The sequence below is a fragment of the Phocoena phocoena genome, chromosome 3, assembly GCF_963924675.1.
Source record: "Phocoena phocoena chromosome 3, mPhoPho1.1, whole genome shotgun sequence".
NCBI classification, from domain to species: domain Eukaryota; kingdom Metazoa; phylum Chordata; class Mammalia; order Artiodactyla; family Phocoenidae; genus Phocoena; species Phocoena phocoena.
Genome location: NC_089221.1, coordinates 157,002,173 through 157,027,096, shown reverse-complemented (window position 1 = coordinate 157,027,096; position 24,924 = coordinate 157,002,173). Strand labels below are relative to the sequence as shown.

Below are 24,924 nucleotides of genomic sequence, written 5' to 3'. Positions count from 1 at the left end.
ACTGAGGGGCCTGGGGTCAGTGCACGTGTGTGTGCGTGTGTGTTTGTATCTTCTGAGTTCCTGGCATGAGCCCGGTGTGTGGCCACGGTGAGAACCACATACTCTACCTCAGGGGAACTCACTCTTCATGCGCTGCTGTGAGAAGCTACAGTATTTGGGCACAGCCTGCACACCTGCACTTGCCCTGTGCCCAGGGCACGAGCTGCCTTTCCTCCAGCATTCCTCCAAGTTCCCTAGGGATGTGATCCAGCTGCTGCTGCCTCTAGGCATGAGCTCTCAATAACTGTCCTTGCTGACACATCTTCACACCTGCCATGTCCTCCCTGACCTCCCTGTCATCAAGCACTAGAAGGGGCTGCATGGGGCTCAGACCCCCGGGAATGACCATGAGCTCCAAGAGCTCCCTCCATCACTTGATGTGCCAGGAAAGGTCAAGAGCAAACTGCTCACATGCTGCATTAGTGTGAGAAACCTTGACAGAACAGGTCCACCTGTCATTTTGGAAGTTAGTAAGTACTAACCAAGTAAGACAAACGGAGACTAGGAATATAATATACCAAATTGCAGAACAGGAAAGAACTGAAAGACTCCTATGAACATTACTTTCTAAAAGTGCTACATTCCATGTCTTTTTGGAATGGGTCAGCTATGACAAGGCTGGGCATCCCTAGGTGACCCAAAATTCATACTCACTGGGAACCTCTGAATGTGACCTTATCTGGAAATGGGGCCTCTGTAGATGTCATCAAGGTAAGGATCTCAAGATAAGATGATCTTGGATTAGGATGGATCCTTATAAGAGAGAGGAGAGGGAGATTTGAGACACAGAAACACAGGAAGATGGCCACATGACGATGGAGGCAGAGATTGGGGTGATGTGGCCATAAGCTCAGGGATACATGGAGGTACCAGTAACTAGAAGTGGCAGGAATGATCCTCTCCTAGAGCCTCCAGAAGGAGCACAGCCTGCCTACACCTCGATCCTGGACTTCTGGCCTCCGGAAGTACATTCCTATTGTTGTAAGCCTCCTGTTCGTGGTACTTTGTTGGGGCAGCCCCAGAAAACTTACACTGCATCTGTGAATTAATTCTTAAAACGATCCAGGACTTAGTATGCAAGTGGAGTGGTGCAACAGGGCAGCACAGGGCTTGCGAGCGCCATCCCAGGAGGGCTGTAGGAAAGGCGCTTCAAAGTAACATCTCTACAAGGTCTAAATGAACCTCTCTGTGCTAGGTTCTTTGGGATGCTATTTCAAAGCAGTCTGGAGGTGGCTTGTTGTGAGAATCGGGGGAGGTCACCCACTTCTCTACTTTCCTCTTGTCTCCCCATGAGGGGCTCTCCCAGGGACACACTAAGATACCCAAAACCAAGCAAAAAGCAGCATCAATGCATAGCTTCAAAAAATATTCTAAAGCTAGCATTTCTCTTTTGTTTCTGGGTAGAAATGGGGCAAAAAAGCAAAAATTAACACTTTTTAAAATAGGTGCAGTATGTACTATTTTCATGTTTGACTAAAAACTGAGCAGTGAAAATATTTCAGGTGCTTACAGGATGACCTTGAGGTATACTAGACTCAGCTTTGGTTAGAAATTATAATACAACCAAAAAGAAACTGACCTGTTCACCAAAGAAAAATGGAACAAAGTGAAGGCAGTGGGGTCTGTGCTGAGCAGCCCATGTAGGAGAGGCAGGCTCAGACCTGAATGTGATCCTGGAGAAGAGATTTTGCTGACATAGGATATGCCTAGAGTGTTCAGATAGGCAGAGGGTTAGAAATAAGTAGATTTCTTTCACAGAGACTTAAACCAACCTTTTTATGCTTATTGAGAATGGAAAAAGGATGAAAATGCAGCTAGTTGTGCCACTGGAGACCTGGGATTGTGGCCAAGCAAAGTGGTCCCTGAGTGCTGGGTGCAGCCCACCCTCAGAATGAAGAGCCACCTTGCTGTCGTGGCCACCTCAATAGGGCTCAGCCCATGTTTGAATGCGTGTGTGCTCCTGACTCCACAAGCAGCCCGAGAGGGCCTTGGGAGGAAATGGCTCGCTGTATTTGCAGGCAGAACTCCTCTCCTTCAGCTGCACTTTCAGCTCCCTGCAAGGGAATCCCTTGGTGGAAGCCACAACCACCCCAAGCTAAGCTGCTCACAGCTGTCAAAAGCAGCCCTTCATCCTGAGGCAGCTGTGCACCTCCTGGGGCAGGGCGCTTGGAATGACTTCCTGGGGTCTTCATCTCAAAGGAAGCATGCAGGAGTTGAGAACAACGTACTCAGAGAAGTGATTCTCAACAAAAGCAGTCACCTCTATGCTTTCTTGTCCTTCTAGGTCAGTTTTTTCACTCGTCGATTATGCTTGTCAATGGTTAAGGTTGTCCGGTCCACAGCTGCAGTGATGCCATCCAAGGCCTCATCCTGTCTCTCCAGCTCTGATTCGGCATCCAACGCGAGATCTTTTAGTTTCCTCAGGATCTGCAAGGGAAGTACAAATGATAGGAGGGGTGCCTTTTCTTATACTCTCAAAAACAGACAATATTTCTTTCCGTTATTTTTACAGTACTTGTAAAATTACAGAAAATTTGTAAGTCAAGGGGAATGATGAACACTCTGAGCAGAGCCAGAGCTTGCAGCTCTGACCCTGGGTTTGGGTCTCAGTTCTGCCACTTTCTGGCACTGACCTTCAGCGAGGTAGAGCTGTTGGAAGATGATGTATTTGCTCTTTGGCCCTGCCCCAAGCCATAAGCAAGGAGACTGACCACACAGCCCCAGGAGATGCACCCCTGCGGCACTGCTGTTTCCAACCCACGGTTTGCTGTTTCACCAACCCTGACAGCCTTGCTGGGAATGTTACCACATCCACGTGGAATTCCTGCAAACAGTAGCAGCACAGGGCAGAACCAGGGATCTGGATCCTACAACTCAGATCTGAGTTCCAGCTCTCACCCAATCATTGTTTTCATTACCTTTCTGCATCCAAGTGCCTAACTGCAGACTGAAGCTGGAAAAACAAAATTTAAGAAGAAAGGCAAAACACTTTTTTGTCTACATGTTTGAAATATTTCACATACAAATACAAAAGGCATAACAAAACACAGCACAAACAACCCAAGGTGATGAAGCAGTTACACAACATAACCCCGTGGGCCTACTGAGAAAAACTGGGAGACGGCAGGGTTCTGTGGAGAGGCAAAAAGGATATCTGTGGGCGCAGACACGGGGAGGACACTCAGAAATGCCATAAACACACAGTGATGCCACAGGGGAGGATGGCGCCCACAGCGTGGAGGGCTGCTCCAGCGTGGCTAGACCAAGGGAGCTGACCAGGCTGGATGGCAGCTCCTCGTCCCCGTTTCTGTGACTCGTGTCATACTTCGTACAGTTTCATAGACTAGTTAAGAGCAGCACTGTACTGCATTCTATTGGGACTAGTTGCATATTGTGAAATGCACTTTAATTACATACTTACCGAACCTTGGTTTAAAAATTTAATATCCCCACGCCAAAACAAAAAGTAATGGTTTTAAGAGAAATCTTAATGACCAACTACTTGCAATAAATGTTAATACCTCTTTTCTTTTAGGCAAAGTTTCAGATCATTGGTTAGGTCAAGAAAAAGGAACTGCAGAATCTGAATTATTAAGATGAGCCCTTGGTGCCCTGCTTACTAACTCCCAGTGGATGAACCTGCCTACAGATCCATTCAAAGTCCTTTATCACACAGGGATGGATGTTACTAGTGAACAGCCTGGGTGACCACCTCAGAGGACCCCAAGCGCAATCTATTGATAATATATCATACTCCACACTGAAATCCTGCCCCCTGCTCCCAGAGGTCCCACCAGGTGACACAGGCAAGAAAGCTCTAGGTCCCACAGGTGGCCTGGGACAATCCTGAGCAGTGCTACTGCCGGGAAAGGAGGCCACACCTCAAGGAGAGTAAACTGTACCCGTGTGGTGTCTCAGAAGGCATAATAGTACCCGCGCGGTCAAATGGAAGCAGCTCTGTGCTTAGAATCAAAAGGAATGCCTGACCACCTGGCCCAGCACCCACTGCCTGGGAGAACTGCTTCATCTGATTAAAAAGAAACAATAAAGGCAGGGAGATGGCCAGGAGAATAATAAGATCAACTCCTGCCCTAAGAACGGTGAGGCTCAAATGAGATCACAAATGTGAACAAGCTGTGAAAACCATAAAGTGCTACGTAAGGTGCCGCCGCCAAGTCTTAGAACACTCAGACTGAAGAAGCCCAGCAAAGCAACCCCACTTTTGGAGGGGGATGTGGAGATGAGGTGAGCTGGGGTCATCCGCAGTCATCCGCAAGTTAGTGACAGAGGTGGGATTCACCCCCACATCTCTCTTTGAACAAAGCATCATCGCTGGGATCTTCGTCATGAGAAAGAATAAATCCAGATCCAAGTTAGCTGTCTCAGACACCACCTTTCTGCACCTTCTGGGAGCTGGTGGAAACTCCATCAGTTGAGTCACTTGAAAAACTGGACGGAGCTCTGGAAAGTACACTGTGGGGTCAGTCAGCTCTGGAGGGGATGGGCTGGATGACCTAATACAGGAGGTCTTTTCCATCTCTCATTTCTATGATCTCATATGGCTGAGGCCCAGAGAGCATAATAAAAAAGTCACCACTCATCACTACGTTAGGCAGGTCCTTCCATGCTGTTCTCTCTGGTCAACTATTCCTTCCTCATTACCTCCATTTTAGTGTGATAATAAGGCCATTCTACCAGGAACTTGCATAAAATGTCCCCTTTGTCACACACCTGCATCCGATTTGACAGCCTCGAGGAGGGTGTCAAATCTCTCTCCTATGGTGAGTGATCAGCCCGCACAGACCTTGCGGCTCTCTTTGCTACCTCTATATCCTTGTCAATCATATCAAACTGTGGTCGAGTTTATTTTCAATTGAACTGTCTTTCAGGACCACCAGATTCTGAACTGTAAACAATCAGTGTTTGCACGTGCACTGATGGCAGGAGATGGGCTTTCAGCAAGGCAGCCATGTATCCCCTTTAGTGCACGCAGTCAACTGTCCTGTTCCGTTCCGATAATTACAGTGCACATAGAAAACCAGGAGACAGAACTTAAGAGAAAATAAAATTCCTCCAAAGTTCAAATGCAAATTACTGCCTATCACATAAGCACAGCTGATAATATTGTGTGGCCTTCTCATCTTGCTTTCTCATCCCAACATCCGTACACTTTCAGAGAAAAGAAAATCTGGCGATTAAAGTATATACATATATATATATATATGTGTGTGTGTGTGTGTGTGTGTGTATATATATATATATATATATATATATATATATATATACACACACACACATGGTTTTGTTTTCTGTTTCCTCATCCTCCAGTTATCCTAAATAAGGACAGGAGTTATGAGACCCCTGCAATGTGCCCTAACTATTCCCTGTTGATCCTTGATCTAACTCTGTTTCACAGATGAGGTTGAGAAGGGTGGGTGACTTGCTCAAGCTCTTGGGGTCCAGCTCCCAGAGCAGCCCTGACGTGATCGTTGCGTGGACAATAGATGTCATGGCCATGACTCAGAGGTCACATCACTGAGACACTGAAAGAAATTGCCTAAGACCCTTAAAAAATGGCAAAAGGGCTCCCACCAGGAATAGGCAGTCCATTCACACACCCCAGAACCTGTGCCAGCTCTTAGAGCCCTGAGCAACTGTGGCAAGATGTCCAGTTAGGGGAGAGCCATACCTGTAATTTCAAATTTTCTAATAAAAAGTAAATAGTATAATTAATTTTAATAATATATTTTATTTAAACCCATCAACCCAAAACATTATCATTTCAACATGAAGTCAATATAAACAATTATTAATGAGATATTTTATATTCTTTTTTTATATGAAGTCCTAGCAAGTTAGTATGAACTTGGACCAACTGCTTTTTTTAAATAAATTTATTTTATTTATTTATTTATTTTTGGCTGTGCTGGGTCTTCAATGCTGCACACGGGCTTTCTCTAGTTGCGGCAAGTGGGGACTACTCTTCATTGTGGTGTGCGGGCTTCTCACTGCGGTCGCTTCTCTCGTTGCAGAGCACAGGTTCTAGGTGCGCAGGCTTCAGTAGTTGTGGCAGGCAGGCTCAGTAGTTGTGGCTCACGGGCTCTAGAGTACAGGCTCAGTAGTTGTGGTGCTCTGCAGCATGTGGGATCCTCCCGGACCAGGGCTCGAACCTGTGTCCCCTGCATTAGCAGGCAGATTCTTAACCACTGTGCCACCAGGGAAGTCATGGACCAACTGCTTTTTAAGTGCTCAGTAGCCAGTGGCTACTGTGCCAGGTAGCACAGGACCACATCACCACACGATAGCACTTCCACCAAGGGCCACTTTGTGTGACTGACCTTATGTGTCCTACGTTTCCATGGCCATCTTTCTCTAGAGAATGAATCAACTGCCTCTTTCCAAAATGAAACAGTGGCAAAAGCAAGAACACCTACGTTCCTGAGTCTACACTTAATAAGCACAGTAATAAAAGGCACATACAACTTATTTTGTAAGAACTGCTGACATGCCTACAAAAGTTGAGCATTTTACTGAGTGTACAGTCCAAATAAAGGCTGGTTCCTGTTGAATTTCATTTGGAAAAAGCTTCACTGAGACGATGGCCTTAAAAATAGCACCCATTCTATGCAGCCTGTTGAGACCCTTGGTTGGTCTGCCAAAACTGCACTTGAAATTAATTAATACCACAAAAATATAAACGAGATCTTTACAGCTACTAAGTCTGCAAAGAAAATTACTGAGTAAACTTTCAAACTACTAGTACCACTGGAATATTGGTCCAGTGTCTTTTTCCTTTAAGAAAGGGACTGAAGTAATTAAATGGCATCGTGTGCATTCCATATAACATGGGATGGAAAGAATGGAGAATATGAAGTCTGGCCAAACCTTAAAAACAGTTGTTACTTCTGTAGCCCAGGATGACAAGCTGTCTAGTCATCAATGTATGATGTTGCCAGCCTCTGGAATATCAACTGGCCTCTCAGATGAGACTTCGCTGGGCTCTGAGTCAAAGACCAGGGTCAAAATGGACTTTTCCCCAAGTTTCTGCTCCACTAATAAATAAACCCAGCAGCCAGCCATCTTTCCAGCCACACTTGTACCTACACAGAAATTACCTGATTAATAGTACATTGAGTTGTAGGAGAAACTAACTCCAAAGAAATATATAATGCACATAACCACAAGTTAAGACATAAAAACACACATGCCAATACCTCTGGGAGCAGTATCTTGGAAATAAAACCCACAGAAACACTCAGTGCTCTTCAGCTCAGGGGTCACAGGCGCTCAACAAAGCCAGAGCAGGAGGCTTGGTTCCCCACAGGCAGGATGCTGGGCTCACTCACAGCGTCAGTAACCGGCAAGGGGGATAGCCGAGATGACTCAGGCAGGAAGTGGGAGGCACCACATGGTCCCCAGGGCAGAGAAGAAGTTATTGTCCTCTCTGGAAGAGGAGGACCTTCTGCTTTGGTCACATGCTACAGTGACCTCCATCTCTGCAATACCACAGACCTCAGAAAGGTGGCACAGACACCGTCTGGGTTGATATAAGAGCTGATATGGAGACATTTTAGCCTTCCAACCATTTCCATTTTGTTTATAAAAACAGAAAATAAATTATGGAAAAATAGCTCATCCAGTAGAGGAGGTTCACTTATCAAAACAGATGTATTTAACTGTATGCCTCATGCCAGCTATCAAGGTGTGCAAGTCTGGGAATCAGAGGCCCCAAGCTCTGCTGTAAGCTGTGCCCCCAAAGGGGTCCTGAAACAACCAAGCTTGTGCTTTCACTGTGTAAGGACATGGTACATACAAGTACGGGCCTTAATATTTCTAAAATGTCTACAATATGCTAGTTGTTGCCTCAACTTATAGTCTGAAAAAAAATGTTTTGCTCTACCTCATGACAGAACTCCAGGATTTAGAGTATTAGTATATTAATATTAAGCACCTAAAGTGAGTTAGTATTAGCTAGACTGTTTGCCTTGATCTTGTTATTAAACTGACCCACTGAAAAACTGAATTTTCTTGCAGTGAGAAACTAGCAACCATTTAAGAATAGAGCTGGGATAAATCAAGTTGTCTGCAATTCTACCAGTTGGGGTAGAACATACTGTAAAGAAGGTAAAGAGGGAAAAATTGGCTCCCTCTCAGCCAAAGCTCTGGAGGCTGTAAAGAATATCCTAAGCTGCAACCTGTCACTTTCAGCACTCACAGACCACCCTCCGCATCCCACCCTGTCCTCTGTGCTGCATTCCTTGAGGACCTGAGGATGCCCTGTGGATGAACAGGGGCAGCACAGGGTTCTCTTTTAAGGAGCTCCCCCACCACGGTGCTCCCTTCCTCACGACCCCCTCTCAGTGCAGAGGGTGGAGGAGCACAAACCTGCCTTAGGCACCACGGCTGTGTCGGTATAGCAAGACTCAGAGCTGAGTCTTCAGGGATCTATTAGCCCTCACTTGAAGTCTGCTGACTGGCCTCCAGTTACAAATGGCCCCAATGGCCCACAGCAAAGATGGCCCCTGTAACTCAAGGTCTGGGCAGGGAAAGCACCTCCCAGGACTAGAGAGGGGTCCTGGGAGCCAAGCTGCTATCAGAGCTTCCCATGATGAGAACCATGTTTTTAGAGAACAATGGAATCCCTACCAAGTGAAATGCTCAATAAACTGAAGGTTCATCTTACATGCGGAAGTAAATGCCTCAGCAGGGACATTCTCAGAATATGAAACAGACAGAAAATGCATTAAGTTTGGGGCTCTTCAGAGTTGACTAGGTCAAAGACAGTTGGGGTCCCACTGATACATTTATTTAGAACTCAATATGTGCTAGAATTCTGCTCCATATAGTACAGGCCTCATCCTCACTTCAAACCCATGCAAGCCTTAAGGCAGGACCCTGTTGTGTAAAAAGTGAAATGTGAAGCCTGCTGAAGGCCACATGGCTAACATGGCAAAGGTACTTATTGGCTACGAGAAACCATGTTTCTAACAATCAGTCCCCAGCCCTATGCCACAGATGGGATGGACAGACATATGCTGCCCAAGGCCACGCAGCCTACTCAACACTGTGTTCATGCATACAGTCCAATTTCGCATTTAAAAACTGCACAAAACCAACTTCCCAGCCTGAACCCAAAAACCGTCTAATACTTGTTAACTATCTTTAAAAGTTAATAAAAAGATGTTGGTAATGGATAAGGCACCCAGATAGAAGATCAGTAAGGAAACAGAAGACTTGAACAACACTATAGACCATCTGGACCCAACAGACATACACGAAATACTCCATCCGAATCAGCAGAACCCACATTCTTCTCAAGTGCACACAGAACATCCTCCAGGACAGACCACATGGTAGGCCTCAAAATAAACCTCAAACTTAAGATTGAAGTAATAGAAAGTACCTTCACAGTGAAATGAAACTGGAAATCTAAACAACTAAAAAAGTCACAAGTATGTAGAAATCAAACAACCAGTGGGTCAAAGAGGGAAATTAGTAAATTCTTTGAGACAAATGAAAACAAAACCACAACATACTAAAATACTAGCAAACTGAATCCAAGTAGGATTTATCTCAGAATACAAGGGTGGTTCACTCTTAGAAAATCAATTAATGCAATATACCACATTATTAGAACAAAGAGGAAAAAAACACAATCAACTCAATTGATGGAGAAATGGCAACGACAAACCCAACACCCTTTCACGATAAAAATTCAGAAAACTGGGACTAGAAGAGAACTTCTTCAACATGATAAAAGGCACCTAACCTATCCTTCTGAAACTATTCAAAAAAACTGCAGAGGAAGGAATACCCCCAAACTAATTCTATGAGGCCACCATCACCCTGATACCAGAACCAGACAAAGATACCACAAAAGAAAATTACAGACCAATATCACTGATGAACATAGACGCAAAAATCCTCAACAAAATACTAGCAAACTGAATCCAACAATACATTAAAAGGATCATACACCATGATCAAGTGGAATTTATCCCAGGGATGCAAGGATTTTTCACTGCCTCAAATCAATCAGTGTGATACACCATATCAACAAATTGAAGAATAAAAACCGTATGATCATCTCAACAGATGCAGAAAAAGTTTTTGACAAAATTCAACACGCATTCATGATAAAACTCTCCAGGAAGTGGGCATAGAGGGAACAAACCTCAACATAATAGAGGCCATATATGACAAACCTACAGCTAACATCATACACAACAGTGAAAAGCTGAAAGCATTTTCTCTAAGATCAGGAAAAAGACAAAGATGTCCACTCTCGCCACTCTTACTGAACATAGTTTTGGAAGTCCTAGCCACGGCAATCAAAGAAGAAAAGGAAATAGAAGGAATCGGGCTTCCCTGGTGGCGCAGTGGTTGAGAGTCCGCCTGCCAATGCAGGGGATGTGGGTTCGTGCCCTGGTCTGGGAGGATCCCACGTGCCGCGGAGCAGCTGGGCCCGTGAGCCATGGCCGCTGGGCCTGCGTGTCCGGAGCCTGTGCTCCGCAACAGGAGAGGTCACATCAGTGAGAGGCCTGTGTACCGCAAAGAAAAGAAAAAAAGAAATAGAAGGAATCCAAATTAGAAAAGAATAAGTAAAACTGTCACTGTTTGCAGATGAGATAATACTATACATAACAAATCCTAAACAGCTACCAGAAAATTACTAGTGCTCATCAATGAATTTGGTAAAGTTTCAGGTTACAAAATACACGAAAATCTCTCGCATTCCTATACACTAACAACGAAAGATCAGAAAGAGAAATCAAGGAAACAATCCCATTTATCATCACATCAAAAAGAATAAAATACCTAGGAATAAACCTACTTAAGGAGACAAAAGACCTGTACTCTGAAAACTATACGACACTGATGAAAGAAATCAAAGATGATACAAACAGAAAGATATACCATGTTCTTGGATTGGAAGAATCAATATTGTCAAAATGACTATACTACCCTAGGCAACCTGCAGATTCAATGCAATCCCTATCAAATTACCAACGGCATTTTTCACAGAACTAGAACAAAATATTTTACAATTTGTATGGAAACACAAAAGACCCCAAATAGCCAAAGCAATCCTGAGAAAGAAAAATGGAGCTGGAGGAATCAGGCCCCCTGACTTCAGACTATACTACAAAGCTACAGTCATCAAAACAGTATGGTACTGGCACAAAAAGAGAAATATAGACCAATGCGTGAACAGGATAGAAAACCCAGAACTAAACCCACACACCTATGGTCAATTAATCTATGACAGAGGAAGCAAGACTCTACAATGCAGAGAAGAGCTCTTCAGTAAATGGTGCTGGGAAAACTGGTCAGCTACATGTGAAATTAGAACATTATTTAACACCATACACAAAAATAACTCAGAAAACATAGGCAGAACACTCTTTGACATAAATTGCAGCAATATCTTTTTTGAGCCGTCTCCTAGAATAATGGGAAAAAAAACAAAAATAAAAAAATGGGACCTAGTGAAACTCAAAAGTTTTTGCACAACAAAGGAAACCATAGACAAAACGAAAAAACCCCACAGAATGGGAGAAAATATTTGCAAACAATGTGACTGACAAGGAATTAGTCTCCAAAATTTACAAACAACAGCTCATGTGGCTCAATATCAAAAAAAAATCAACAACCCAATCCAAAAATGGACGGAAGACCTAAGTAGACATTTCCCAAAGAAGACACACAGATGGCCAAGAGGCACATGAAAAGATGCTCAACATCACTAATTATTAGAGAAATGTAAATCAAAACTACAGTGAGGTATCACCTCACACTGGTCAGAATGGCCATCATTAAAAAATCTACAAACAATAATGCTGGAGAGTGTGTGGAGAAAAGGGAACCCTCCTACACTGTTAGTGGGAACATAAATTGCTAAAACCACTATGGAGAACAGTATGGAGGTTCCTTAAAAAACTAAAAATAGAGCTACCATATGATCCAGCAATCTCACTCCTGGGCATATATCCGAAGAAAACCATAATTTAAAAGATACATGCACACCATTCATTGCAGAACTATTTACAATAGTCAGGATGTGGAAGCAACCTAAATGTCCATCGACAGAGGAATGGATAAAGAAGATGTGGTACAATGAAATGAAATATTACTATGAAATAATACGATGAAATATTACTCAGCCATTGCAAAGAATGAGATGATGCCATTTGCAGCAACATGGATGAACCTGGAGATTATCATACTAAGTGAAGTAAGTCAGACAGAGAAAAACAAATAGCATACGATATCGCTTATATGCAGAACCCCCCCCTCAAAATGATAAAAGGAACTTATTTACAAAACAGAAACAGACTCACACACTTAGAGAATGAACTTATAGTTGCCAGAGGGGAAGGGTGGGAGGGAGGGATAGACTGGGAGTTTGGGATTGACATGTACACACTACTATATTTAAAATAGATAACCAACAAACCCCTACTATATAGCACTGGGAACTCTGCTCAAAATTCTCTAATAACCTAAATGGGAAAAGAATTTATAAAAGAATAGATACATGTATATGTATAACTGAATCACTTTGCTGTACACCTGAGACTAACACAATATTATTAATCAACTATGCTCCAGTATAAAATAAAAATTAAAAAAAAGAAAATAGTAGACATAACTTGAATATATGATAGACAGATGGGAATCATAATGAAATATAAATGGAATACAATGGAGCAGATAAATGAAATGTTGAAAACATTTGTAATGATTAGAAATAGAAAAGCCTGTAATAAAGTAAAAACTTAAAACACTTTTTAAAAAAATGGGGGACTTGTGAAAAATTCAGCTAATAGGATACTCAATGGGGAAAGGCTGAAAGCCCTAAGATCAGAAAAAGACAAGAATGCCTACTTTCACCACTGTGCACTGGAAGTCCTAGACAGAGCAAGTAGGCAAGAATAAGAAATAAAAGGTATCCAAACTGGAAAAGAAGAAGTAAAACTATCTCTATTTTCATATGACATGACCCTATATATATAGAATATCCCAAAGAATCCACAAGAAAACTAGAAGAACTAATTAACAAATTTAGCAAAGTTACGGTATACAAGAGCAACACACAAAAATCAGTTGTGTTTCTATACAGCAGCAATGAAGAATCAGAAAAAGAAATTAAGAAAATAATCCCATTTATAATAGCATCCAAAAGAATAAAATACCTAGGAAAAAAGAACCATGCAGGTGAAAGACTAAAAATTATAAAATCATGCTGGAACTACCTAAATAAATAAAAGACATCTTGTGTTCCTAGACTGGAAGACAATATTGGCAAGAGGGCAATACTCCTCAAAGTGATATACAGATTCAATGTAATCCCTATCAAATTTCCAACAGCCCCCCTACTCGGAAATGGAAAAGCTAATCCTCAAATTCATATAGAATTGCAAGGGGCCTTAAATAGTAAAAACAAGTTGAAAAAGAAGAATGAAATTAAACTCACACTTCCCAATTTTAAACCTTACCCAAAGTTATAGTAATAAAAACAGCTTGGTACTGGCATAAGAATAGACTAATGGAATAAAGAGTCCTCAGATCAACAGATTTTTGACAAGGGTGTCAAGTCTACTCAATGGAGAAAGGATAGTCTGTTCAACAAGTGGTGCTGGGGCAACTAGACAGCCACATGCAAAATAATGAAGTTGGACCCTTACCTCCAACACTTACCTCCTTATCTATTCTATTTGATAGTTAGAATAATTTTAAAATTTTAAAAAAAGAAAATAAGTGTTGGCAGGGATGTGGAAAAACTGGAATCCTCATACATTGCTGGTGAGAGTGTAAAATGGTGTAGCTGCTAAGGAGATAATTTGGCAGCTCATCAAAAAGTTAAACATAGAATTATCCTATAACCAAGCAATTCTACTCTTAGGTATATGTCCAAAAGAACTGAAAGGTGGAAATAATCCAAGTGTCCATCGATGATGAATGGATAAACCAAGTATGTTTTAACCATACAACAGAATATTATTCACCTATAAAAAGGAAAGAAGTACCAATTCATGCTACAAGATGGATCAGCCTTGAAAACATTATGCGAAGTGAAAAAAGCCAGATGCAAAAGGATTACACTTATAGGAGGTTCCCAGAATAGGCAAATTCATAGAGACAGAGAGAAGATTAGAGGTTACCAGGGACTGGGGGGAGGCAAAATGTGGAGCTACTGCTTCATGGTAACAGAGTTTCTGTTGGGGTGATAAACGAGCTTTGGAAATAAAATAGATAGTGGTGATGGTTGCACAATATTTTGAATGTAATTAATGATATTAAATAATACACTTAAAATAGTTAAAATGGCAAGATTTTATTCTATATATTTTACCACAATAAAAAACATGGTTATAATATATGAAACCTTCCATAGCCAAGCACTCAATAACAATATAATCAAACACTTGATTTTAAGACTTGAGGTTCATTTGAAAGCTGACCAAGAGCACAGGAAAATGTTCCAAAGGGGGAACAAGTCATCCTCCCAGTCTAAATGCCTGAGCATCTGTTTCTTGCTCCTTGGCATTCTACCTTCTGCACAGCCAAGCAGCTGCTCTAGAATTTGTTCGCTGAGATGCTGGTACATTCTGGAATCCTGCCCTTGGCACAATATCTTAGAGTTCCTTATTTGGCAGCTTCCTCCCTGTCCACAGTTCCCAGGGGCAGTGGAAGGGACAGAATACACCCCCAAGATTCATCTGCATGGGTATTTGGACCTGAAGGGCAGATGCCACCTCCATGCAGCTCAGGTTTACACCATGGCCTCTATGTGAGGGAGGTCCGGTGTGCCCACATAGCCTTCTCTGTCAACTGCAGAGGACACACAGCCACACGCTTTGACAGGTCCTCCCACTCCGAACAACCACTGCCACAGACAACATGGGCCTCTGCTAGAGTGGTGACCACATCCAACATAATGGGAGTTCTGAAGGCTGCTGTGGAGAAGAGCTGGTTGTCCCAGGCAATTACAGAAGGCAGCAGTGGGAGGCACATGAAACCACAGCAGGCAGGGCTGGGCTAGCGGTGGGGGCACCGCGTGTCTGTCTCTTGTCTGTCAAAGTAATGCTCATCGTTACCAGTGACCTAGTTAACCAACAGAGCAGACAGGAAAACCATGAACGAATATTTAAAAGTAAGGCATGACATTTTTCTGTAACTCAGCTTTCATTTCATTGCGGTGGATTCTACATTAGACAGTAGATACTGGAATACGCTACAAGTCAGTGCCCTTTTCAGAGCTGGAGACTGAGGACAGGGAAGCACACCAGCCTTCCCAGGACTACAGAGCTGACAGGGAGGGGCTGGGACCAGCGCCAGGATGCCAGGTTCCTAGGCCAGGGCTCATCCTAAGACATATGACCTCTTATTGAAATGTCCACTGTGTGTGGACATCAAAAGTTACTAGGTATGTTTTCCGGGTTACCAAGGCTCTTCTTATGGTTTAACGTTTAGAAGTGACATAGGATATGATGTCAGAAACATTTATTAATAATTCACAATTAGAGTAACACATATTTAAGTAAACGGCCTAGCTCATTGCTAATATCCAGGCTGGTATCAAAGCCACAAATAAAAACACTAACCATCTAACTGTGCCCCATAATTAACTAATGAAATGATACAGTCTGAAAGATTCAGAAGGCAGCAGAGGACAATAGGAGAACCTGAGGAGAATGGGTAAAAATCTGAAATTATCTCATGACTCCTTGCTTAAAAATCTTCAATGATTCCAAACTGCTTACAGGACAAAACCCAGACTAAATGAAGGTACTGATAAGTGAGTGGACATGTCCAGCTCTCTGTCCCCAGACCCCTCCACAGAGCTCACTCCAACAAAGGTGTCTGCACACCGTCCCAGCACTGTTTGGTGGTCCTATAGCTGGAGTGCATTGCCCTTGCCTTTCTACTTTTGAGGGCCCACCAGTTTAGCCATCCCCTCCTTCCTAAGAAGTATCAGTTCTGGAATCTGCATTCCTGAAGTGTGGTCTAGTCCATTGCCACAACTGATGAGAAGCATCAGGGATTATCACCCCTTGCTCATTATCTCATGACTTTGTCCTGACAATTATCCAAGGAAACCCAGATCTGTTGTCTTCTCCAAATAACTCACTGAAGCCACAGCTAAATAATTCACTGATTCAGACATTTAGTTTAGGCTGAAGAACACTTGCTAAACACAATTCTTTTTTTTTTTTTTTTTTGAAGATGAAACCCTTTTATTTTTTATTTATTTATTTTTTTAAACATCTTTATTGGGGTATAATTGCTTTACAATGGTGTGTTAGTTTCTGCTTTATAACACAATTCTTTTACATAGATTCGGTATGCAAGAAATGACAGATCTTTTTTTTTTTTTCCCTGACTAGTAGGAGAGGAGACAGATGAATTGGGACAAATTTAAATAACTGGGAACAAAGTACAGGGGAAAAGACCAGAATGGTGGAGTTACTGAAGATGAAATGTATTCTACAATTTCTAAAAAAAAGAAAATAAGATTACTTTATAATAAATCATAATGGAAAAGAATGTGAAAATGAATATATGTATCTGTTAAAAAAAAAAAAAAGAAAAGAAGGACATTAATTTCTTAAGATAGTTTCACAGCAAGTAGAGAACCACAGCATCCTTTCCGGCCTAGAATTATTTCAGGAAAGATCCAGTGAATTGCCAGTGCAGATACATGTGGAACTTGGCTCTGCTAAGCAACACAGAGACAAAAGCCCTGGGCCTCACTCATCTCCCCAGCACAGGCCTCTGCAGGGCTGCCTTCTCAATAAACTCTTCTCCTCACGCCAGCTGACTAGCTAGGTTTTCCAGTAAACGAACTTTCTGACTGAACTGAATTAATCACCTCCGTTTTTAATTTTTGTGTTTTGCATTTACTGTTTATAAAGGTACCACATACAGTAGGCAGACTAAATGCCGAATATAATCAAACAGAAAGTTCAAAACTATGACCTAAAAACTTGCCATGAATCCACACTCTGTGCATCCCTCTTTATTGGAAATGATGAGAACATCCAGTGCAAGTCTTCCTTCATTGCTATTCCCAGTGCCAGGGCTGTTGCAGAGGCTGATAAACCATGAGACCAGACCTGGGTCAGCTTTTCATTCTGATTCCTTCTTGGTGAAAGAGGGAGGCGGGATGAAAAAACACCAAACGCAGGACAAGACAGAGAAGTGCGGATTAAGAAGTTATGAAGAAACTTTATGTAAAACTGCAATGTCCTCAGGACAGAGCCATGCTGCTTTTTGTTTTATCACTTCCAAATGTTGTATCAAATATATGGTAGCCACAGACTTAGTAACGAAAGAGCAGGAGTTCTGAGGCAGGAAAGGTTAGCACATCAGACACTGGAAATGATTTGAGGGACTCTGCCAAACCCATCCGAGGGACTCTGATTCCTCTCCCAGCCTCCTCCACCACGTGCCCTCCCACAGCGGATGGTGGACAGCCACAGCTACGCAGCAGATGGGGCCTAACCGCAGCCCACATGCCCGCTCCAGGGGCCCAGCACAGAGGGAGCTGGCACACTGCACTAAGCACGGCTGCTCCCTGAGGAAATCACGGCAAATCCTCTCTCTAGCACCCCAACTGCAGTTTAAGTCACCAAAACCCATTTCCACGTAATGACTTTAATAGCATCTGCAACAGAAACCACAGATGAATGGAGGGAGATTTTCTTGCATTTTCGTTTTCCCCAGAAATTTAACTCATTCCTACCTATGCTTGAGCTTCAACTACACAGCTCAGAATTCTTCTCTAAATATGAAACATGTGTTTTACCTCAAAAGGACAATCTCTTATGAAATTAGGTTCTCCCTGCAGGGAAGGAGAATGAGGCAGCTAACTAGCACAAAGCCCTGCCCCTCCTGTGGGTGGGTCTTCCCAGCCTAACTGCTCAGGGATCACCGTGTCCTCTGCCCCCAAGCCAGCCTCCTGATTCATGACCATGGCATCTGCTGTTCCCAGCATGGACGGCATAGGGCTCACTAAGACTTGTTGATGACAGTCAGGACCAACCACATAAGAAACACACTTTCATGGGAAAGAATGGTGACCTCAGTGGTCACTGAGGAATTTTATTCTACTCACAGCTGTTGGTGCATTCATCCTGACCTCTCCCATTCTATCACAGCTTTTAGGGGAAGGGCACGTTGTATATACATGGTAGTAGCGATTGGTTATTTGAAATTGCAAGGGCCCTCTCAAACTACATGGCCACCACTAGAATTAACAGATAAAATTCCTACATTTCCCATGTCCTACAAAACCCATGTTCTTGCTTCAGCCTCAACACAACTGTGGGACATAGAAGAGCTCATCTCAGCCACAGACACCTTCATTGGAGGATGGGAGAGGAGGGTCTCAGATCCTACCAGCCTGAGGCCTATATGCAATCTTACCCACTTTCATGAAAACAGGTTAAGTTTGCCTTTATAGTATGAGGGTTTCTCAAGCCCCAAGGCAGACAAGATCTGCAGTGTTCTGGAGTCACTACGCCTATCAAAAGAAGTGATTAGTAATCTGCAGAATTTCCTAGTTGCAGCTAGAAAGTGGCATGTCTCTGTGTCATTACTTAAAGTGATTAAAAGTTAGACCAGAAGAAAAGGTGACAAATCATGTATATTTAAAATATCCCATAGCAAAAGATGAACACTTTTTTCCCAAAATGGAAAAGGCTGAGCTTAAAGGAGTCTATGCCTATGTAGACACACAGAATAAAATTATTTAAAAACAGGTTTAAAAGACATACAGTCTCTTGTATGCCTTGATGTTAAGTGTGGGTTGCCACCAATGAAACAGTCTCTCCAAAATGGAGCCTGAATCTGATGGAGCCTCTAGAGGTACAAACCGACCTACAAGAGTACCAGGGCAGAGAGCAGGCAGCTCACCACCTGCTGGGAGATGGGGAAACCAAGTCAGGAAGATACAAGCTGCAAAATCTTGACAGAGGAACAATTTAGTTTTTTCAACAAATAAACTTCACAGGAAAAAGATGACAGAGGAAAGAGAGCTATGCATTAAAGGCACTTCACTAAATGCAACACACGGGCCTCATGAGGATCCTGATCTGAATAAACATGTAACACATTTTCCTAAATGAGGTAACTAGGGAAATGTGAGCACTGGCTTGATGTCTGATGATACCAAGGAATTTACTTTTTACTTTTTTAAGGTGAGTATGGTATTGTGCTGATTTTTTAAAATGGTTCTTATCTTTTAAAGCTACATACTGAAATATTTATGAATGAAATGATATAACGTCTAGGTATTTGCTACATAATTATTAAAAAAGGAAAAAGAAAAGGCCACTGTGTTGTCCAGCATTAACATAGGAAGATAAGTTGCAAGTATTTCTATCAAATATTGTTTAAGTTTCAACTTCCTGGACAAAAAGTGGCAAGCCTCCGCTAGAACCTGTGTCGAGCACTTGAGAGCAAGTGCCCTCAACTGTACATGCCCAGGTAGTGCACACACAGATGGCACACACATACAGGTCTGCACACGTGTGCACACAGTACACACGCCACACATGCATACATGTACGTGTACAGAGCCCAGCTGGACACACACATCGTGCACATACACAGCCTACATGTGCATCTGAGCCCACATGTACAGACATACACACACATACAACAGACATAGGCAGCTGCCAAGACCACTGTGTGTGCACAGGAATGCTATGTGTGTCTGCATGCCACAAAACGCAAGGACTCAGAATGGGCACCGCCCTTCCTCAAGCTATAGGGAGCTGAGCAAATCAGGTGGATGTCCCAGCATTTCCGTGCAGGTGACAGACAAGCATAAATCAGTGGAGAGTTGTTTTTAGACAAGAAAGAGAAGTGAGTTGCCTGCAGGGGAGGACATGACACTACGAATGCATGTTACCTGTCTCAGTTCCTGGCTGTCCCCCTCGGAAATTAACGGTTCGCTCATCTGTAGCTGAAGTGGCCTCCCTTCCTGGTTCCCTGAGGAGGGCTCACAGTGCATGGCTCGGTCCAAAAGCCCAGATGCTGAAATGGAAAGTCAAACAGAGTGGCATCTTCTAGAAGGTGTGAACAACGCAAGGGCATTCAGAACTCTACAAAAAGTGTTTAAGACCGTCAGAACTCTTTGGGTTGATGAAGTGTTTTCCCAGGCATTTACTGGTTTAGAGCTTCTGTGTTTGCGGGAGCGGTGAGTCCACCTCTCTGAACCTCTGCTGAGCTGACTGAATGTGGGACCCGCCTGATCCTTGCCTTCTACCCCAGTCCAGGGCTGCTTCCTTACCCCACACTGATCAGAGTGTGCAACACTGTAAATACTCAGGATCTAGTTCTATAACTGGCTTTTAGAAGAAAGATGCTTTATCCAGGAGTGATTTTTTTCTTTTTGAGAGGACAATAGATTGGAGTATGAAACATAATACTTGTTGAGCCCCGGTGAAATGTACATGAAATACACTACTAGGAACTGCATTACCATCTGATTGCCCCACAAAACACTGTGGTTCTAGAGAGCACATGAAATGGTCAGCTAGTCAGGTCAAGCAAAGTTGAATGTGGAGCTGTACTGAGGTAGGGGTGAGCCAGACTGCTGCACGTGGCAAGGCATTGCTCAGGGGTGTTTCCACTCACATATCTATGCCTGGGTAGTCTTGCTAAGAAGCGGAAGAGCAGCTTGGCAAGGAACAGTGAAAATCCTTTATTTAAAGAGCTGCCTCCATCTGCAACCCTGGCACTGTAAGGCCCAGATAAGAGCATAGCTTAGAGTCTGTCACCTGCTTTTCTCCATAATACAGACCACCTCAGATGTGTCAATATAGCCATGCTTATTTATTAGGATGCTGGAAAGCATTCTGGGGTGAGAACCAGCAGTGTGGATTCCAGCACCAATTCCTTTGAGCAGATTTCTCTGCTTCAGCAAAATGGGAGGGCCAAAGCAGGATACCCCACTTCCTTCCTAGGACCCTAGTGGCAGTCAGCAGAGCTGCCTTTCATCTGAGCAGCCTGGAGCAACTGATAAATGCATTGTTAGGAAAGGAAATCCATTTTGGGGTAAAGGTCTTGCTGGGCCTGAACAGCAGGAACCCAGGTGGTGAATCCAGGACACACCAACTGCACAAGCCCCTCCTCCCCAGGGAGAGACCAGCCACCTCCAACAGGTACACAAACATCCCCTTATTCTTATTTCTCAAAAAATTTCTTACAAATTAACACTCCCTGAGATTACCTAGCTGAGCAAAGAAGACATGATGACAAGAAAGCATGTCTCAAAAAAAAAAAAAAAGAAAGCATGTCTCTTGGGATCCTAGAGAGGAAAAGGGTCTTGGCCAGATGGAGTGAGTTCAGGAACCAGTTGATGCGAAGCAAAACCTGCATGGAGGCAAGACCCGAGGGTTCCACACTGCGGGCCTGAGCCCTCCCAGGCCCATCTCCACTAGGAAGGAGGCCCTTTGTGAGAGTCTTCGTGCCCTTTAACTGTGCACCACTGTGCGAAGTGCTTCCTACACAGAACTGCTACACCCGTACAAGCACCTTGGAGGTCTGAAAAAGTTTCACAAGACAAAAACCTTAGTACACACCATGTACTCAGATGTGCTTTTCTATTCTATTCTTTATATAAAAGCTGGTTGCAACCAACCAAACTGATTTTACAACCTGTGTCCTGGAATCTCCAAAGTGCCACTACTTCAACATCCTAAGGGCTTATTAATTAGCACAGAACTTTCCATAGCATACAACTCACTGTCGGTTGGTCTTACATGATCTAAATGTCACTAACATGTTACATAATGAAAAGCACTTTTCTAAAACAGCAATAGAACACCATCAGAGCTAAACTAGACAACAGAGGACATGTTTTACTAGATATTATTAGCCTAAAGGAAAGGCCAACTAACATACCTGACGTTAAAACATTATCAGTGATAACATGATGGCAAAGCGCACTTCACTTGTCTATGTTAACAGTGGTTCTATGGCCTAATGGGTGAAAGCAAACTCCCCATTCAGCCTACACCCTCCTCCTTCCTAGTCTGCTCTTGATCCTGCAGACTCCTGTTCCAGCCACCCCGGCACCCTGGCCCCAGCATGCTATTCCTGCCCACCTTGCCCCCGCTCTGCACATGTCATGCAGACAGATGTCTCCTAGCCCAAGTTTGGAGACATGCTCTCCACTCAGCCCTTCCATTAACAGCAATCTTCCCTCATCTGTCCTGGTACCATTCAGTTTACACACCTTTGACAGTCACTTGCTTGGTACTGCACTGCTATTTATCTTTTTCAGCATCTTTTCAAACTGGGATCTCCCCAGCTAGCTTCTCTGAGAGCATGGCCCATGTCTAATTCACACTTGTGCCCAGAACTGTGCTCCTGCACTGTCACTCTGGTTTCCATTTCAACACCTACAGCTATATTACAGTTAGAGACATACTATTTTTGAATGTTTAACAAATGGGATTACTTAAACAACCAGAAAACCAAAACTGAGGATTCTGCTTCCTGGAACATACTAATAAGAGATGTTTTTCACAACGAGCTGTGGGACCAGCAGGATCCTGCCTAATACAAAACTCGGCCACCCCCGTGAACTTTGTGTTGAGACTTGGGTTGCTGACTCAGTTACTTCAATGCTTTGAAATATCTTCTGAAAAAATTAATTTAGTTCAGTATAAGATGGTTTTTGTCTCAAAAGTCATTAGTTATCTCAGTTAAACAAAATAATCACAAATTGTTCAAGCTACATGCTACCTTACAGATGATTCCACTTTCCAAGAACAAGGAGGCATCGAGGGAAACCCTGAGTAAGGACTATGCTGGCAGGGGCAGCACTGGGACGCCAGTCTCCTTTGTGCGTCAGACATAGACTCCTGACCTCATTGCAAGTTCAGACCAAAGACCACCAGGGCCTGACCTGGGAGCAGAAAAACCGCTCCAAGCCTGTTCAGCCTTGAGCAAATCTTTCTCCCTGTCTCTGGGCCCCGTATGCCTCACTGATGACACAGGAAAATGCCTACTCTACCCAGGGATGGATCCAGCAGCTTATATAACTGGGGTGGGAAGCCCTTTCAGAAAAAAAACACAAAACGGCCCATGTCCTCAATACAACAGGAAGTGTAACAGAGAGAAAACTGAAATGGAGAGAGACAGCAGTCTCAACTGACTCATGGGTCCTTGGAAGGGATCAAGTGGGTGAGGGCCAAGCAGCTCTCCAGGGGTCTGTTGATAGTCAGGGGGTCACCATGTCCTAATAAACTAATAACATGGGGCTTGTCTGAAGTCAGTGCAGTGCTTGTGTCCTAGTGACCACATGGAGGGGTCTGTTGGTGGTCAACCTGATACCCATATCCTAGTGACCACATGGAGTCTGTTGGTGGTCAGCATGGTGCTGTGTCCCAGGGTCAGAACTTTACTATTTCAAAGATGATCTTAAATTAATGACCCTATGCAGAGACTTCAATGCCTCAGAAGTTTATTTATCATTACACAGAGATGCGCGTGCCTTCTGGTTACCTGGGCCTGTCCTGGGTGCTGGAGATGGGGTGAGAAAAGACAGACTTGTGTCTGATTCTGGAGCACACATCCCAGTGTGGGAAGTTGAACAGCAAACCAGAGGGTACCAGCACCAGAGGGCAAGTGCTAGGCAAGATTTCTATAGGATCAGTGAATGGGAAACTAGTCCTCTTAAATTAGGTGGTCAGAGAAGGCCCCTCTCAGAAGGCGACAGTTCGCAAACAGTGAAAACAAAAATCAGTACCGAAAAAACTCTTTAAAAATGCTACGCACGGACCTTGCTCTTACATGATAAGAGCTTTGTGGGCTTCCTCCCAAAACCCATCACCCCAGTGGATCATGAGACAACATGACACAAAGTCCAACTAGGGGAGTCTACAAAAACCTGACCACTACTCCTGAAGACCATCAAGATCATCAAAGCAAAGAGAGTCTGAGAAACTGTAACAGTCAAGAAGAGTCCAAGGAGATGAAATGCTGAAATATCATGTGGGGTCCTGGATGGGATTCTGGAACAGTAAAACATAAGGAAATCTGAATAAAATATGGACTTTAGTGAATAAAGATGCATCAGTACAGGCTCATTAGTAGTGACAATGAACGATACTAATGTAAGATGACAAGAATAGGGAAAACTGGGTGTGGGAGACATGGGAACTCTCTGTACTATCCTCACAACTTTTTCTCAAGTCTGACACTATTCTAAAATTTAAAAGATTATTTTAAAGATACTATGCAGAAAAACAGCAATTTGCAACTGCTCTTCCTTAAGGTGAGATCTGCCCACTTGTATCATTTCCAGCCCTTGAAGCCCAGGAGACTCTCTTCCTCCCCCAGTCCTGGCCTGGCCACCCCAGGCCCTCAACCTGTCTACTCTATACATTACTACAGAGGTCTCTGGAAAGTTCTTCTAGGACACTGGTCCCCTGTTACTAGACCGCCACCTTCTGGCCACACACAATTTACCAAAATAGCTCATCAAGGAGAGAAATATGTTTCTGAGAGGTCAAAGTCATGGTTTCTACCTCCACTGTTTCTGTAGTTTCCAGTGCAGAACAGTAAAAACAGAGGTGCTGACAGATGCAACAACGGGAGGTAACAATGAGAAGTAAGTTCTCATTGCTGGGCTTATGCAGGATTCCTGTGAAGTTCCAAGCAAATGAGATACCGTCTTGCTTATTGAACTCAGCATGCCGGCTTCTTCCAAACATAACTCCTTGTCATCTGTACCTCTCCAAATCCACAGCTGTAAGGTACACCTGCCTCGCCTACGCAGGGAGGCTTCACCAGGGGAGGATGGCACTTCATGCTCAGTCCAGACTCAGACACACTGTAGGGATCCTACCCACAGGCTAAAGT

General features: G+C 43.4%; 1 protein-coding gene across 1 annotated transcript in view; it reads right to left on the bottom strand.

The window, feature by feature from the left end:
* Nucleotides 1–1,795: 1,795 nt before the first annotated feature.
* The window catches only part of SNAP47 (synaptosome associated protein 47), a 50,428-nt gene continuing 27,299 nt past the window's right edge, over nucleotides 1,796–24,924 (bottom strand). Inside the window, exons 3-4 of the mRNA XM_065874599.1 lie at nucleotides 19,961–20,085; nucleotides 1,796–2,466 (exon numbers count right to left, since the gene is read on the bottom strand). Of these exons, the coding sequence (XP_065730671.1) occupies nucleotides 2,320–2,466; nucleotides 19,961–20,085 (272 nt within the window). The 3' untranslated portion in view covers nucleotides 1,796–2,319. The remainder of the gene's footprint in view (nucleotides 2,467–19,960; nucleotides 20,086–24,924) is intronic.